Here is a 16807-nt window from a genome sequence, read left to right on the forward strand (position 1 = left end):
TAATACACCCTCCACTTCGAAACCTGAGGCATACCTGATTTTATTAATTTATTTATTAAATTTTACTGGGAAGCGATTTCTCGCCTGAATGCTGAAAGAGGGCATTTCTTCACGGAAAATTGAATAAAAGGTAAAAGGATTTGATTTAGAATATTGATAGAGATGAACAAGAGATGAGACTCAAATATTTTTGCGAAACAAGAGACGAGACTTTGTAATTTCTCATATTTCGTCTCGCGTCCATCCCTAATTTATAAACTGTTTGGTTCTTTCAATTTCAAAATGTGGTTTCGCAATGACTTTTATGCACTGACGGAAAAATTTCACATGCGTCACAGCAATGTTTCTCCTTAAACGGAGAACTTAACAGCAAGGATGCGACCTCCTCGCTATGTTCGCCCTTCATCCATCGCGACCTAGACATCGAGGTAGCGACCGCGACTTAAACCTCGACCTCGATCGCGAGGTATCTTCGATATGTCCCTACCCTTAGGGTTTGGTAACGCTGCTAGTATCCAGCGCTGAATTAGTGTCGTCTGCAACATTTCTATGGAACGTGTCACTCTTATTCCCGCGTTAGTCGTTGGAGTGTAGCAGACTGTTAAACATGGCAGCTCCATTGTTGATCTGCACCAAGGAGGAAATGAGGGCATGGGCAGTGATTCGCCTTTTGTTTGCGGAAGGTGTTAAACCTACGGAAATTATTCGTTGAATGCAAGCGCAGTATGGTGACAGCTGTTTATAGCGAAGCAAGATCTACAAATGGATGGAGCGTTTCAAAGAAGGAAGAAGTATATGTGATGAGGAAACATCGTGCAGGACACCGATGTCAACAACTGAGGACAATTTGAAAGTCAGGTGAAGGAAAACAGACGAATGATAGTGGACGAAATCGCCAATACTTTACATATCAGTCATGGTTCAGCGCATTCCACCTTACACGAAAGGCTAAATTTTCGGAAAGTTTGTGAAAGGTAGGTCCTGCAGCATAAGGCACAAAGGTTGGACATCTCGTAAACATTTGGCCAGTTATCGTCACGAGGGAGATGGATTTTTATAGCAAATCGACACTGTAGATGAAACTTGGGGTACATCATCATGAACCGAAAAGTAAGGCTGCGAACATGGTTTGGAAACACCTATCATCCCCCGAAGTTAAGAAATTTAAATGTCAGCTATCAGCTGGTAAAATTATGCTAACACTATTCTGGGACATGGAAGGTGTGGTAGCCGTTCATTTCATCCCAAGGGGCGAAACTGGGAACAGTGAGAACTATTGTGATGTGTTGCAAACTAAACTGAAATCTGCAATCAAAACGTCGTGGTAAACTGCGAAAAGGTGTCATCCTGCAGCAAGGTAACGCCAGGTCAGATTCTGCAAAACAATAAAGGAGTTGGGATTCGAATTGCTGGAACACCCGCCATGCAGTCCAGACCTGGATCCAAGCGATTTTCGTAAGTTTGGAACATTAAAGGAAGCGCTCAGCGCCAGGTTACAAGATAACTTGTGAATATGGATTTTTCAATTTAGTATATCTGATCAATTTGTATAATCTAATATATATTTTGTTTACTATCTGTAGTCTCGTAAAAACTGAGTAAAGTTAAGGAAGATGTGTCTAAATTTCTTCGTTTGAAATGTTTTTATCTTATAAATACAACGTGTCCATAAAAATACTATCATTCTTTAAAATTGTATTACGTTGTTTTGGATAATGGTATTTAAATCAAATTTGAAGAGCATTTGAAAGAAAAATTCGAATATTTTTTTACTATACTTCATGGACGTTGAATGTGAACCCCACGAGTTGTGATGCAGACATCAAGACAATATTCCCATTCAAGCCACACACGTTCCTACATAGCTGATGAAATGGACTGGATGGTAACACTGATACGAACTTGCACTTCTTGCAGGTTTTGAGGTAATGGGGATGCATAGACACATTCCTTTACGTAACCCCATAAAAGGAAATCATAGACCCTAGGCGACCTCGGCGGCCACTTGTAAATAGTTTGTCATCATTTCCGCCACGTTCTTGTGGATTCGCCATAACACCTTAAAACTTATTCTGTAATAACAACACAACACAACGAAAGGAAATAAATTTACATTAGCACATTACGGCATAACGATACAAAAACATAAAAGTTTCCCAAGTGACCTCTAGCAGAAACAGCAACTGCCTGCTAAATATCCAATAACAAACCCATATCGACTAATCACAAAGTAAACATGACTGAATTTACTTTTTCTGTGTTTGATCCCGTCCATTATAGGCATTTTTGTCCATTGTTCCATTGTTGACATGCACAAAATGTTTGAGTTTTTCTTTTAAATCTGACCAATTTCATTTAAATACGATTATCCAAAGCGATGTAATTCCATTTTAAAGTATGATTTATGATGATGATGATGATGATGATTATTATTATTATTATTATTATTATTATTATTATTATTATTATTATTATTATTATTATTATTATTATTATGGACACGCTTCTCCGTTCATTGATTCTGATTTAACACTCCTTTCTATACCATAGTTCGCTTCAGCCTACAGGGCATAATCATGGCAAGTTAAATTAAACATTTCATTCTTGTATCTTCAATTAATAGCTTCGTTGTAATTGAACTAATTATCTTAGTACTAAATGAATAAAACTATGTACGTGATTGTGTACTATTTTGTGCCAGTAATTGTTACTTATTTTATTTTGATAGTACTATATATCATGTAGATGATTATCAATATTGGAGTAAAGTACAAAATTGGTCTCTGTCAACTGGCTACACGGCAACAGTTAGTTTTGACAACGAAAACATGATATTTCCCAAACGCAGTGTTGGAACGGGAGTTTTAAATGGATTGCGACTTATGATAGAACTCGATAATAATAAAATGGACAAAACATGTCGAATGCCAGATCTTGGATTCAAGGTAACTACATATCTTCTTTGTTTCATACCTGTTACATGTTATTATTATTATTATTATTATTATTATTATTATTATTATTATTATTATTATTATTATTATTATTATTATTATTATTTAGGCATATGATATTTTGAAACATGGGTCAAGTTTGGATTACCTCCCAGATGCGTACATGTCAAAATCCTTCTCAGTTGCATACAAGTGCCAGATGCAATGGAATGTTATGATTTAAAAGCGAGATAAGAATTCCCATTTCCGTACAAGTTCAATACAGCTTAAAAGTGCCATGGGCGATGACGAATATTTTGATATTGATAAGAGTTTTCCAACTTCTGTACATGTTTAATAACTGACACTTTCTGTGTATTTTTTATAAGGTTTGAGTAGAGGAGGATATGGAATTGCATGCTCACGGAAATACGAAAACATGCATACATGCTTTCCATACTGTTGTAAGTTTTTTTTTTTTTCGACTCAACTCTTCATGTTCAATTCAAATTCGACCAATGTATCCCCGAAATGTGTGATATGAATTCACAAATCACATCAAAGGGATATAGAAGTCGGCTTTCATAAAGAGTCTTCGTCGAACTAATATCTGGATCTTCAATGATCTTGGTCCATGTGCAGTAGGCAGTTTACCGTTGTTACCACCACCTAAAAGTAATGCTTATCAATATATATAAATACGATTTACAGTTTATGAGAACTTATGAATATATGAAAGTGCAACCAAATATCATCTAACATCTTTTGAAACATCAAAACTACCCAAAACTTTTTTTTTGGTTAAACTGCACATATACTTTCTTCTTTCACCTTGCAAGTTGAGATATTTCTGTCGTAAGCATTGCCACTTGTCCTGGCTTCTAACTTGAGAAAACGGACTAATTCGATGATATGAGGATTTTGCTTGTTTAGCAGAGTATTTAATCTGTTATCCCAACCCTTTGCGGTATTATTTGTTCTATGGCGTTTTTCGTGACAGTTCCACATGCTTATTGGGACTGTAGAATTTTCTAGCTACTGGTCAATGAAATATCCATAGAGGTGCTCAAGCTTAGGGGATGTCTTCTTGAATAAACAGTCAACCATTGTCGACCATTTCTAACGGAAGAAAAGCTAATGACGCAAACATTCGAACCTGAAGTATTATATCATCATTGTTTTTGTAGTCTGTAACCAAGACCAAATCCTTTATCTTACGCCAAAGACACTGGTTAAAGTGAAAATTGCACCCACTTATGGAAGCTAAAGGGAAAATTATCCAAAAAGAATTTATTACTGCTTCCTTGAAGCCTACCATTACGACTTCAGTATTCCAATTCGGGACTTCAACCTTTCATAAATATGCTTTCTCTTGTTCGGGAGAAGGCTAAAAACCACTGGTTTCCTCTATTGAATTTCCAATATCTGCATGAATTATAAAAATTTGGGAGAAAACTTTGTTGTAGCTCTTAAACGTGTCGTCAATAAAGAAGGTCGTGGTGGCCTGCTAGGCGGTCTACAAAACGAAACTATTCAAGGATTCTTATTCGCTGTGGCTGCTACTTGAAACGAAACCTTTAGATTCCATATCCCCCTCTGCTCAAAAACTAACAAAAATTCACAGAAATAGTGCCAGCTATTGAACCTGTACGGAAATGGGAATTCTTATCTCGCTTTTAAATCATGACATCTCATTGCATCTGGCACTTGTACGTAACTGGGAAGTATTTTGACATGCACTGAAATGCGAATGTACACAAGTGGGAAAACACCCATTTTGTTATAATGAAAGACAATCTTTCTAGACTGTCAAATTATCAGTGTTGCCAATAACCTCTGAAGAAAATAGACCAGATGGCTTTCAAAAATAAGTTTTTTTTTTTTACACAAAAAATGGATAGATTTTGAATTGCTAACCATAACGGTCAACTTTCTTTCAGTTCACTCGAAAGTTAGAAAATGGGACATACTATTATGTTCCCCCGAACCGCTTATTTAGAAAAAAATATCTTCTGTAATTTGAAAATAAATCTTGGATATAGTAGAGTGAATTTCGAACAGAAACTAGTGTCTGCATGATGTACGGTACACTGCAGAGAACTATTACGGCCCTTTTTCCGTTGTAGATTTTAAACCCCTTTTTGTGTGAAGAATTATAAGTGAGTTACAGTAAAATTTAAAATGTTGAATTTTATTCGCTTAAGACTAACAATCAACATACATGACTTTAATTACAATAAAATCCATCAACAATTCATCTGATTTGTGAAAGTCAACAGCTCTATTATCAGTTGAGTTGAAATAACTAATCGATTACGTCGCAGCTAACCGAGGCGCTGGAACGGAATGTACCATCGTTGGATTATGGATTGGTTTTGTTTGTGTAGACTGCCATTGTCCCAATTTTCAGTACTACCTTTTTCGGCAGGTCATAATCCTTAAAAACACTTCTTATTTCTCCGTATACCCCCATAAATCATCATGATTGCATTGAGAGTTTTCAAGCTAATTTGATATCCTATTTGTTTCCTTCAATAAACAAAAACTATCTCTGTGGCTTGAAGAACCAAACAGTTGACTAAATTTGTATTAGAAAATTTTCATTCTTGTAATGAAATGCGAAAATTAAAATAATTTAAAAAAAAAAAAAGCAAACGGGGTCCTCACGGGAGCGACAAATTCTTTCTGAGTTGATAAGTATTGTTAAGTGGTTGTAAATCTGTGTGTGGGGAGAGAGAAGAATGAAAAATAAGTGTTGCATAATAAAACATCTTCTGTCTAGAGAAATCGATTAATACGATAATATATGATGGAAAATGGGCTAATTTTTAAAAATTACACTTTATTTTGAAAGAAATTGTACTTTTAGAAGTAATTTAGCGGATAATAAATAACCGAAATTGGCAAAAGAGTTTCATAAATAAGCTATATTTAAGGGTATATGCATTTTGTAGATTTATATGGCTAAACACCTCTCCAAATATGCAGATTTAGCCAAAAATAGGTTAAATTGGTATCACTGCAAATTATCCTATGCATAAATTTATGGAAAATCTTAAAGGAAAAGAAAGTCCATCTGCCGATAGATATCAAAGCGAGAACGGTGAGAAGACCAAACCACTAACGGGTAAATGGGTGCCTCGGACATAATTCATGTAGACTACAAATGTAAAATTGCCTTAGGTTTACCTCACAAGGAGGAGTTTCGAAATGAAAATAATTGTTCCAAAAGGAGAAGTCACAATCAGGCAAAGAAAACGTCAATTTTGGGAAAAGCTCAAAATCGGGAGAGAAGTTCAGAGAGTAAAAGAAGGCTACGTACCCAGATGAACAGGGTTAAAAAGGTGGGGAAAACTGAGAAATGTATAATGAAAAAGAAAAAAGTATAAAACCAGCGTTCCAAGAATACGTTCTACTACATTCATCTTTAGCTTTACCAAAAAGGGCATTGGTAGGGATTGAACTACTATTTCGGTTTCAATATTGATCTTCATAGAGCTTAAATGGCAAGAGGTATTGATAAATGACTTCACAAGACACATTCACTATCCCAAAGGTACTTTTTATCTCAACTAAAGAATAAGTTGAATCTCAACCCTTTTCTCTGTGTTCTAACTACAAGAGCTGAAATTGACAATTACTGATTTCAACACTGATCGTTATAGAGAAAAGATTGTAATAGATATCAAGAAGCGGTTCTTTGATATGAATTCAATGTCTAAAAAATAGATTGTAACTCTCCTCTTACCTCTCTACTGAAACCAGAAGTGGTACAAATTTAACGTCACTTCCGGTTTCAATATTTATTCCCATAGAGCGAAAACGATACGTACATTCAGGGTGCCAAGAATGTAAATTTCATCTTAGCTCTTATTCTTTTCTTAAACCGGAAATAGTACGAACTAGTACAACTTCCGGTTTCAATATTGATTCCTATAGTAATAAATGTGAAAGATAAAAAACTATTTATAATACGTATTAAACTTCCGATCGTATCTCTCTGTATCAGGCGGAAGTGATAAATCTACGATTTCTGGCTTCAATAGTGAAGCAGCCTCATACTTTGAAAATTTACCGCAATATCATGATGTGAAACGGATCTCACTTTTTCAAAGGCAATCTCATTTTATAGTCATGGAACCTGCTTTGGATCGTGTGCACTGAAAACTCTCCTTTGTTTGATTTCAAATACTTGTTTCGGGTGGTGCACTTTTTTTTAAATGGTCACATGACTTGGGTGTGATCGGTAAAGCCGCCATTTTGAATTCAAATATGGTGACCACGCGACTTCATCCACTTATGCTTATACGACAATATCTCTTCACAAAACTGAGATACAAACTTCGTTCAGGTCCTAATTGAAGACAACGTATGTTTGAAATGATTTAAGTTAATACTGTTCCTTTACGTTGCCGACATTATTAAATATGGCTTCTATTACCGAGTTCAAATAGCTTTCTCAGTTTCATAATATTCATTTCATAACATATTACTACGAAACTACCGGAGATACGGAGAAACATCTCGTACTAAGTATTATTATCTAAGCCTCACCTTTCAAATGGTACCCATATAATTCCTGCATCTTAAAAACTGAGGGAGCCAGGCTATTTTATTTAGCAGAAGATGTTGAATTTTCATAACTTCAATTGTGCTGAACACAGTGGCATGTGCAAATACTCTTACAACTAAAGCTGAAAAACATTTGGTAAACTAACTAATGTTGCAAAGCTATTAATTTTCAACATTTCAAAATTAACTTGGTGTTCCATCTATATTCACGGCAAACCGAAAGATTCTACTTTAAGAAATAAAATAAAATAAAATATAGATATTTGCAAGATTGTGTCACAAGTTTTTGTTCTTTATTACTACCATTTTCAGATAAATTTTGCTTTTGTTTATAACATGAAGTATGCACAAAAGATAGGTATGATATTGTAGCTAAATTATATGGTATTTTCAAATAATAATAAAGTGTAATAACATTTTGTTTAATTATTAAATTGTATAGAGTAATTTTGATAATTACTAATAACATCCGTTTTTCTTTAATTTTCATTTTTCAAATAGGTAGCTTTTCATAATCCTGCTGAGCTTCCAAGTGTGTCCGACAAATATTTGAAGCTTCCAGACAATAGAGAAATGATTATTACGTTAGATCCTACTATGATTACTACTCTCAATAACTTGGAAAAATATCCACCGAACAAAAGAGGCTGCTTCTTTCCAGACGAAAAGAAACTTCGATTCTTTAAGACATACACCCAGGAGAATTGCGAGTATGAATGTAAAGTTAATCTTACGGAGTTACTATGTCAGTGTGTCTCGTTCTACATGCCTAGTAAGTTTAAACGATAGTATAAGTATTTTTAATGTTTGAAATTATTTCATAGGATATATCAAGGATGTTATAAAATAGAGGATCTGCCCATACCTATCTTCATCATATAAACTTAATGAAGCCAGAAAACAACCGAGCATCGTCCGAGTCGGCACGTCTGATTGGCTACTCTCGTGTCCTCCATGATGGTTGGCTCAAAACATTGCAATCTTAGTGGCGCGCAGTGGGCAGAGTAAGTGTGGCGAAGCTGTGACGTATGGCTTCACGACTATGTTGTATGGGCAGATCCTCTATTTTATAATATCCTTGGGATATATTCACAGTTTGATAACAAAAATAAAGAATTGTTACAAATCATTAATTTAGGTTTTGGTAAACTGTCTTTCAACAAATGTTCATAATATTTGGTGCTAAAATAATTTGGATGTACGTTGTCCTCCGTCTCACATACATTTACGGTTGCAAAGACCTCCAAAATATAAATGTGGGTGAAACTGCAGCACTGCAGGCCTATAATAAAAACGTGGCATTGCAAATTTTCATTTAACATATGAACCTGATATATGTAATAATCTGAGTAGTGCCATTTTAAATATACATATATACAGGGTGTTACAAAAGTTTCGGAGTTATAGAGTGCTGAAAACGTGAAACAAGTGAACTTTAAAAGTTCATAGCTCCACTACTATGGGACCTCTTGTAGTCGTTGAACTATGGACGTTTAAAGTTCATTTTTTCACGTTTTCAGCACTCTATAACTCAGAAACTATCCACTTTTCAGCACAAGTCCATATAAACTTTTTTTCTTATTTTGATGTGAGGACTTTGTTCCCAAAATATTATGACAAAATTTTGTAACACCCTGTATATATAACTTTACATTGGATTTGAAACACTTTAAATCCAGTGGTATTGCAGAATATGTTGAACACTAGCATAGATCGAAAACATTTTTTTTTTAATTTCGTTTAAGAGAATTGCAAAAAAAGTTATCATTAGGTGAGATTAGTTGGATGCAAAATTGCAGATTTTTTTGGTCAACTCCTTATCCTGGCTCAAGAAAGTTAAAAGTTTTCAGCAGCTAATGGTACCCCATGCCGTAAGCGTCGGTGGACCACCGATGGGCAACTAGCGACATCTCGCCAAAAATTGGTGGGCCCGGAGCGACGATCCGGGGTGGCCCCTCTTCCGTTTTGAAAATTAGACCACCAGCGGCAGAGACGCGACAAAACGCCAAAAGAACCAAAAAAAAAAAAAAAATTACTCCCCTAAAATATGTTAAATCGCCTATATCTGTGATTTGCTTACATTAAGGTGAGTCTAAAAAACACTAGAAAAAATATCCTGTAGGGGACTCGAAGCACCAACCTTTGGATTGCTAGACGAGTGTTCATCCGACTTCGCCACGGAGACAATGAAAGAAACGTTGCTTGTAAAGGGATATATCGTTGATATCTTTTTAATTTGGTCAATCAGAGTGCTCCTTTAACCATGTATATTCGACGATAACTGTTTGGGACAAGATATGCGTTCGCCATGTAATTTTATAACAAAATGACGCGTGCCTATTTACTTTATTTCATAGTTCTCATATACTCATTTTCTAATGATCGACGACAGTTGACATCTAAATTCATACAATTATCGCACTCAAGATTTTTCACTTCATGATGTTGAGGTAGAGGTTATTCTTGATCCCCGGAGCTCACGTTAGGAACAATTCGTCAGGAAAAAATAATACGTAATAATAGCTGTATGCACATGACTGACGATAAATGTGTTGGTCCCTTCGCGATTCTCCGCGACGAATCGAAGGGGCGCGGGCCAAAATGAAGTCCTCGCTGCTACGCGGTGGTAACTTCAACACCCCGACCCGACATATCTGTTTCGACTGGACGAAACCCTGCCATCAGTGGGACACTAGCGGCAATCCTTCGACTCGTCGCTATATTGACGATCGACGTTTACCTGCAAGTGGGCCACTAGGTGTTAGCGACGTTTACGGTATGGGGTAGGCAACAAGCATGTCACGAACTGCATTGTTGCCTTTTTCCTTTCCTGTTAAGTGCCAGAAGAAAATTCCTTTTAAGGCAGAAAACGTTTATCATAGTAAAAAGTGCACCTTTTAAAAATATTTTGTTGTTTATCAATATTTTAATGAAAAGATATAAATACAAGTACGAAGTTTTACGTATATCTAATTTTTCTGAAGTATCTTATTAGCCCCTTTTGGTTGATTTTCACTGCATTCGTGAGTTTCCAAGAACGAAAAGCGAATAGTGGACGTAACATTATTAACCACGCGACGGAGGGGCAGGAGCGTCATTTCAGATTTTGCTTGGGGGTGGCAAAACCCCTTGATATAAGTAAAATTTCGCGTATTTCACTGATTTACTACTATTTTATTGATAAAATCTATAGAAATCTCAAACTCAGAGGGGGCAATTGCCCCTCCCTGCCCCTAAATGACGCCCCTGCGGAGGGGAGGTAAAAATAGGAGAAAAAGGTATGGTAAAAGAGTAATAGAGGGTAAAAGAGGTGTGATTTGAAGAAATACAGTAGTATGCAACCTTTGTAGTAGATTTTGCAGCCTTTATTTCAGTGGATACGAGCAGAAGGATGATACTCTAATAGTGGAGAAAGTTGCAAACATATTTTACGAAAGGGAGATACACATACATAAAAGTGGATCTGAAAAGGTAAGGGGACGGTAGGTAGCGGCATGAAGTCACGCCGTCTCCTGCCTATCTTTGCCCATTGTAATTTTTTAGGAACTGAGGGGACGCCATCATATTTTTTGAGATGGGGGGACGGCATCTCCGCTCGTTCCCCCTCACTTTACCCCTGGAGATACAAAGCACTATGAGTTAGTGGGAAACCCCACGTACATCTCGGACCTGCTGTTCCGATTTCAGGGCATGGAGACAAATAGCGAAAGTGATTCTCGAGTTTCTTGAACAAAATGCATCAGATACTTTGCATTTAGTTGCATTGGGATTCAATGGAACTAACATCAATACAGGTAGATTTAGTGAAGTAATGACATGTTCGGAAAAAAAAAGTTAAAAGAGGAGTTGCAGTGGAAAAGAGTTTGTGTGTCTACTTCATATGAACGAACTTCACAGTCCACCACTTAGTTAAACACGTCGATGGGGTACTTTAACCTGCCCAAAGACACTATCTGGTCCGATAAGTAAAAGATTGGTTGCTTGTGAACAATAATCTGTAGTTTGTTTCCAATTTATTGAAGTGAAATGGGTCAAAGCAATGACAGATTTCAACTATTTGAGTGAGCATTGACCAACAATATTAGACGTGCGCCGAGCTGTCTCTAGTGCCACAGATTCGTCGTACATATTAAAGAAAACCCCTGGATATATTGTACAATCTCATTAGTTAACAACTGCATCAAGATTATTGCGTCTTTACGTAAGTATTCTTGCGCTTGAAGAAGCGTTATGTTGGCTGGTCCAATACGTGGTTCGAGTCTACACCCCGGTGTGGATCAAAATTAAGTTACACCCATTGTGATGGATCCCGAAACATGAAAAATTACTGAATTGACCCAGTTGCTTCCAGAAGACATTAAATAAGTTGTGCACTAATCCATACATGTTAATGAATATTTCGCTCAACTTAAAATCCTCCTTTTATCCATCATAACAGACAAAATCAGTTACATTAGGACATTGGGGTGGAGACGTACTTAGCAATGCCGAGAATAGAAGAGAAGAGGATTACTTGAGTTACACGTCTCCGAAATCAATTTTACATTAGTCGATTATTATGACATGATCATTGGTTTCCACCTAGTTAACGGAATCACCGCTGACTAAGTCGATGACAACGGACCAGCTTGAGGAAAATAAGAAGAATGTAACCAAGGTCGGTCATTATAACATAGACGGCCGAAGATATCAGATAGACTATGTGATGATTCAGGACAGATTTCGGAATATCCTGAAAAAGATGAAAACCCTTTCCGGAACCAACTTTTTTTTTCCGATCATAACTTTGTGCTGGCCGAAGTGAATATTAAAGTGAAAATTTAGGCAGAAGAAAAGTAAGCAACAAGATGTTGAATTCCGAAAAGTTGAAACACGAGGAAGTAAGAAATCTTTTAGTTGAAAAATTCGAACCAGAATACTGAAAAGAGGAAAGGATAGGTGTAGGCAGTAACAGATGGTGGGAGCATATTGAACTTTGCATACAGCAAGCTGCCGAAAAAGTAGTAGGTTATCGCGAACATAAAACGGCTAAGAAACCATGGATTACAAAACAGATGCTGCAGAAAATGAGGGAAAGGAAGGCGTGGAAATAGTTTGATCAGAAGAGGGCAGAAAGATGTACACGAAGTTAAATAACAAGTTACAAAGGGAACAGATAGAGTAAGAAAAGAGTTTTACAAAAGGAAATGGGACAACATAGAAGAATTAGAAAGAGTTGGAAAATACAAGGAGGTGAACTCTATAGAACTTCTGAGGAAAGAAGGGAATATTATATAGCAGTAGAAAATAAGAATGGGAAGGCGGTCAGTAAGAGAAGTGAAGTTTTATCATCGCTTCACAACGTGAAAATGAGTTTAAACAACAAACAGCTTTCACATTCATAATATTAAAGCCTAGGAGGCCAACCTTAAAAAGAAATTTTGTCGTTACTAAATGCATTAGAAGCTCAAAAATGCGGCCCGCGACGTGCTTGTTGTTTACTTTCGGCGCAATAACTTTGAATTCTTGAGGCATGGTAAGGACTTGATCAATAATTGTACAATTTTGGATGTCAATTAATCTAGCCAATGACAACTTTACTCCATTTGCTCAAACGATATTCGAAAAACAATAATCGATCCATTCTATTAAATAATGTCCCACTGTTGATATTTGCATGATAGAAAATTTTAGCGTTTTTTATCCATTAGTTTTAAAATTACAAGTGTGTTTCAAAATAAAATGTCCCACCCTGTATATGAAGTGCTTAGCTCACAAATTTAAACTCAGCCAAAAAAAAAAAAAAAAGATGGCTTTCAATGATTCAGTGATCACTATTATTTTATTTCTGTACTAATTTTTGCGTTCTTCCATTTTTCAGAAGATAACAACATTTCCTATTGTGGACCAGGGAAGGATTATTGCGTTACAGAAGCTAATCTAGGTACTCAATTATTCCCTTAACTTCACTATTGCATGATTATAAATTTCATTGTGAAAACCTTGAAATTCTAATGTGTTATTTTGTTAATAGGCAACGTTTTATACAATTTGTGATCTGACATACGTATGAGAGTATTTCCGATCATCACATTTTTCAGTCTTATCACCCAAATACCTTTCATTTATTCAACAGTTTCGTATATAATTCTATGTAGAAGTACAGTATTAAAAATGTATTACCTATCTGATAAATGAATAAACTTGTTTCGTACAATCGTGATGGTTTTGCTGCATAGAATTATGAAGGAAATAGGGGCGATGAGAGAGCAGGCGTGGTGTGTTTCTTCAGTATCTGTCATAGTTGCCAGACTAGACGGAGAAGAATTGGATATCAGTGGATTTGTGATGTAACATTGTAGATATTATTCTCAAGGTGAACTTGTCATTTGAAGATAGACATAGAAGCCCCAGAAAATTGCCTCGCAAAACATCTTGTTCGCTGCTAGAAATAGCTATATAAAGTGTTGGCATTTTCCAGAGTTGGCAACCATGGTCATGTTTCACATCGTTGTTAAATCTGATTTGCGTAATATTACAGTACTAAAACTTGAAACAAACTTATCAGATCTTCACGATATATGTTGTGTTGTGTGTATGTATCTGTATGTTTAGATATACTGGCTAATTTATTAGATTCTTGTTACGTTACTTCTTTGTAAAAGTTAATTATTTATTACACGACAATATTATATAGCAAGTTGTAACAATTCTGTCTCTAATGTAAATACATATGCATACGCGAACTTCTTGCATTTACAAATAAACAAGAGTGAATTTCGATTGAAATATTAAGCTGTAAACAAGCTGAAATATTAAGCATTCACTTGATTGAAAGGAAAAAAAAATCATATTGGTATAAGTGAAATATTTGTAAATAATTGAAATTCATATACATATGCATACGCGAACTTCTTGCATTTACAAATAAACAAGAGTGAATTTCGATTGAAATATTAAGCTGTAAACAAGCTGAAATATTAAGCATTCACTTGATTGAAAGGAAAAAAAAATCATATTGGTATAAGTGAAATATTTGTAAATAATTGAAATTCATATACATATGCATACGCGAACTTCTTGCATTTACAAATAAACAAGAGTGAATTTCGATTGAAATATTAAGCTGTAAACAAGCTGAAATATTAAGCATTCACTTGATTGAAAGGAAAAAAAAATCATATTGGTATAAGTGAAATATTTGTAAATAATTGAAATTCATATACATATGCATACGCGAACTTCTTGCATTTACAAATAAACAAGAGTGAATTTCGATTGAAATATTAAGCTGTAAACAAGCTGAAATATTAAGCATTCACTTGATTGAAAGGAAAAAAAAATCATATTGGTATAAGTGAAATATTTGTAAATAATTGAAATTCATATACATATGCATACGCGAACTTCTTGCATTTACAAATAAACAAGAGTGAATTTCGATTGAAATATTAAGCTGTAAACAAGCTGAAATATTAAGCATTCACTTGATTGAAAGAAAAAAAAATCATATTGGTATAAGTGAAATATTTGTAAATAATTGAAATTCATATAAGTGGTCACTGAGAAATTGGATTGATAACTTAAGTGACTATGGTCTTTCGGTAAGTAAATTATTTTTTTTCCTATTGAACATAGTATCTCCTAATCCTCCCTGGCTTCACTCCTATGCACTTATATGTGTATTATAATAGATTTTTTTCTTTTTTGGTACTACGTTAAGTTGTAATAAGTCATTAACTCTCTTCTATCAAATTAAACCAAACCAAACCATAGTGCACAATTAAAAATAAGATGAGTATGTGAAATTTAGCACGTCTTAATCAATATCTAGAAGTTGCCAGTGCTTTTAAGTATGTTATTTGTAAAAGCAGTATTTTCGTAGTATGGAAGGTACGGGATTTTCTGATAAAATGCTTGGACTAAACAGCGAATATTGTTCACTTCATGAAAAGAGTTGTCCATTTTTTTTTGTGCAATTCTAGGATGAAGTTTATTATTATTTTTATTTGACCGCAACTTCATAATTCTAAATCTTATTAGCCTTCCTTGTTGGACTAGTGGCTAGCGGGTTCGATTCCCGGAGAGGGAACCTTGAAATTTGAATGTATTATGGGGGGTTTGGATTCCACTTTAAACTGTAAATCTGTTTCGTATAGCCGTAGTGCTAAATGAGAACACTGACTTCAACCAACCAAAAAATTCTCAATTTTATTATTACATTTAAAGTACGAGGGTAATGCCTTCAAGGTGATACCTTTATTTGTGTTTGACAAATAGCACCGATACGGGTATCAGGAGAAAGTTTGCAATGGGAGTTACAAATGGTGGCATCATTTTTCAACATAGTCCCCATTACGGGCAACACACTTGCACCAACGCGAAATATGGTAGTACCTGTACATGGGACAACGAGTTTAGATGCACTTGAATGAAGGGGAAACCACTAGTATGGAGATTGGGAGAGGAGTCAGACAAGGATGTAGTTTGTCGCCCCAATTATTCAACATTTACAGTGAATAGTTAATGAAGGAAGCATTAACGGGAATTGGAGACTTCAAGATTGGAGGGCAGATCATTAACAAGATCAGGTATGCAAATGATACAGTTATTATAGCTAGAACCGAAGAGGGACTACAGGAGGTGATTGACAAAATAGTTTACACTGGGAAACTATATGGAATGGAAATCAACATCGAAAAATCAAAAGTCATGAGAGTATCACGTGGAAATTAGCCCTTACGTGTCAAAGTAGAACAAAGAATACATGAAGAGGTCGACCATTTCAAATATCTGGGAAGTATCTGGGAAGAAAGACACGTACTGCGCCAGAGAGATCAGCTCAAGAATTGCCACAGCTAAAGAAGCATTCAACAAGAAAAGGTCACTCTTAACTAGCAGCCTTAATAATTGGCCTAATTGTAAGGAAGAAATTGGTCAAGTGCTATATATGGAGCATTAGACTTTATGGTTCAGATACTTGGACATTACGAAAGTTAGAGAAGAGATATTTACAGAGCTTCGAAATGTGGTGTTGGAGGAAGATGAAGAAGATAAAATGGACAGAAAGAGTAACAAAGGAAGACGTTTTAAAACGAATAGGAGAGAAGAGGATTCTTTTAGCCACCATTCTTCATAAAAAGGCCAATTGGATTGGACACATCTTGCGGAGAAATCGTCTTCTTCATACCGCGATAGAAGGAAAGATGGAAGGAAAACAAGGAGTAGGGAGAAGAAGAAAACTAATCGATGACTTGTAAATTAGAAGAAAATATTGGAAGTTGAAAGAGGAAGCTGAAAATCGAGAAACGTGGAAGAAACAT

At 35.5% G+C, this 16807-nt stretch overlaps 1 protein-coding gene across 1 annotated transcript in view; it reads left to right on the forward strand.

Annotated features, from left to right (window-relative positions):
* Positions 1-13448, forward strand: part of LOC145665512 (pickpocket protein 28-like) — a 42714-nt gene extending 29266 nt beyond the window's left edge. The window contains exons 6-8 of the mRNA XM_081732818.1: positions 2729-2945; positions 8007-8277; positions 13366-13448. Coding sequence (XP_081588944.1) covers positions 2729-2945; positions 8007-8277; positions 13366-13448 — 571 coding nt within the window. The remainder of the gene's footprint in view (positions 1-2728; positions 2946-8006; positions 8278-13365) is intronic.
* The last annotated feature ends 3359 nt before the right edge of the window (positions 13449-16807 follow it).

The sequence above is a fragment of the Thermobia domestica genome, chromosome 11 (genome assembly GCF_964235325.1).
Source record: "Thermobia domestica chromosome 11, izTheDome1.hap1.1, whole genome shotgun sequence".
NCBI lineage: Eukaryota > Metazoa > Arthropoda > Insecta > Zygentoma > Lepismatidae > Thermobia > Thermobia domestica.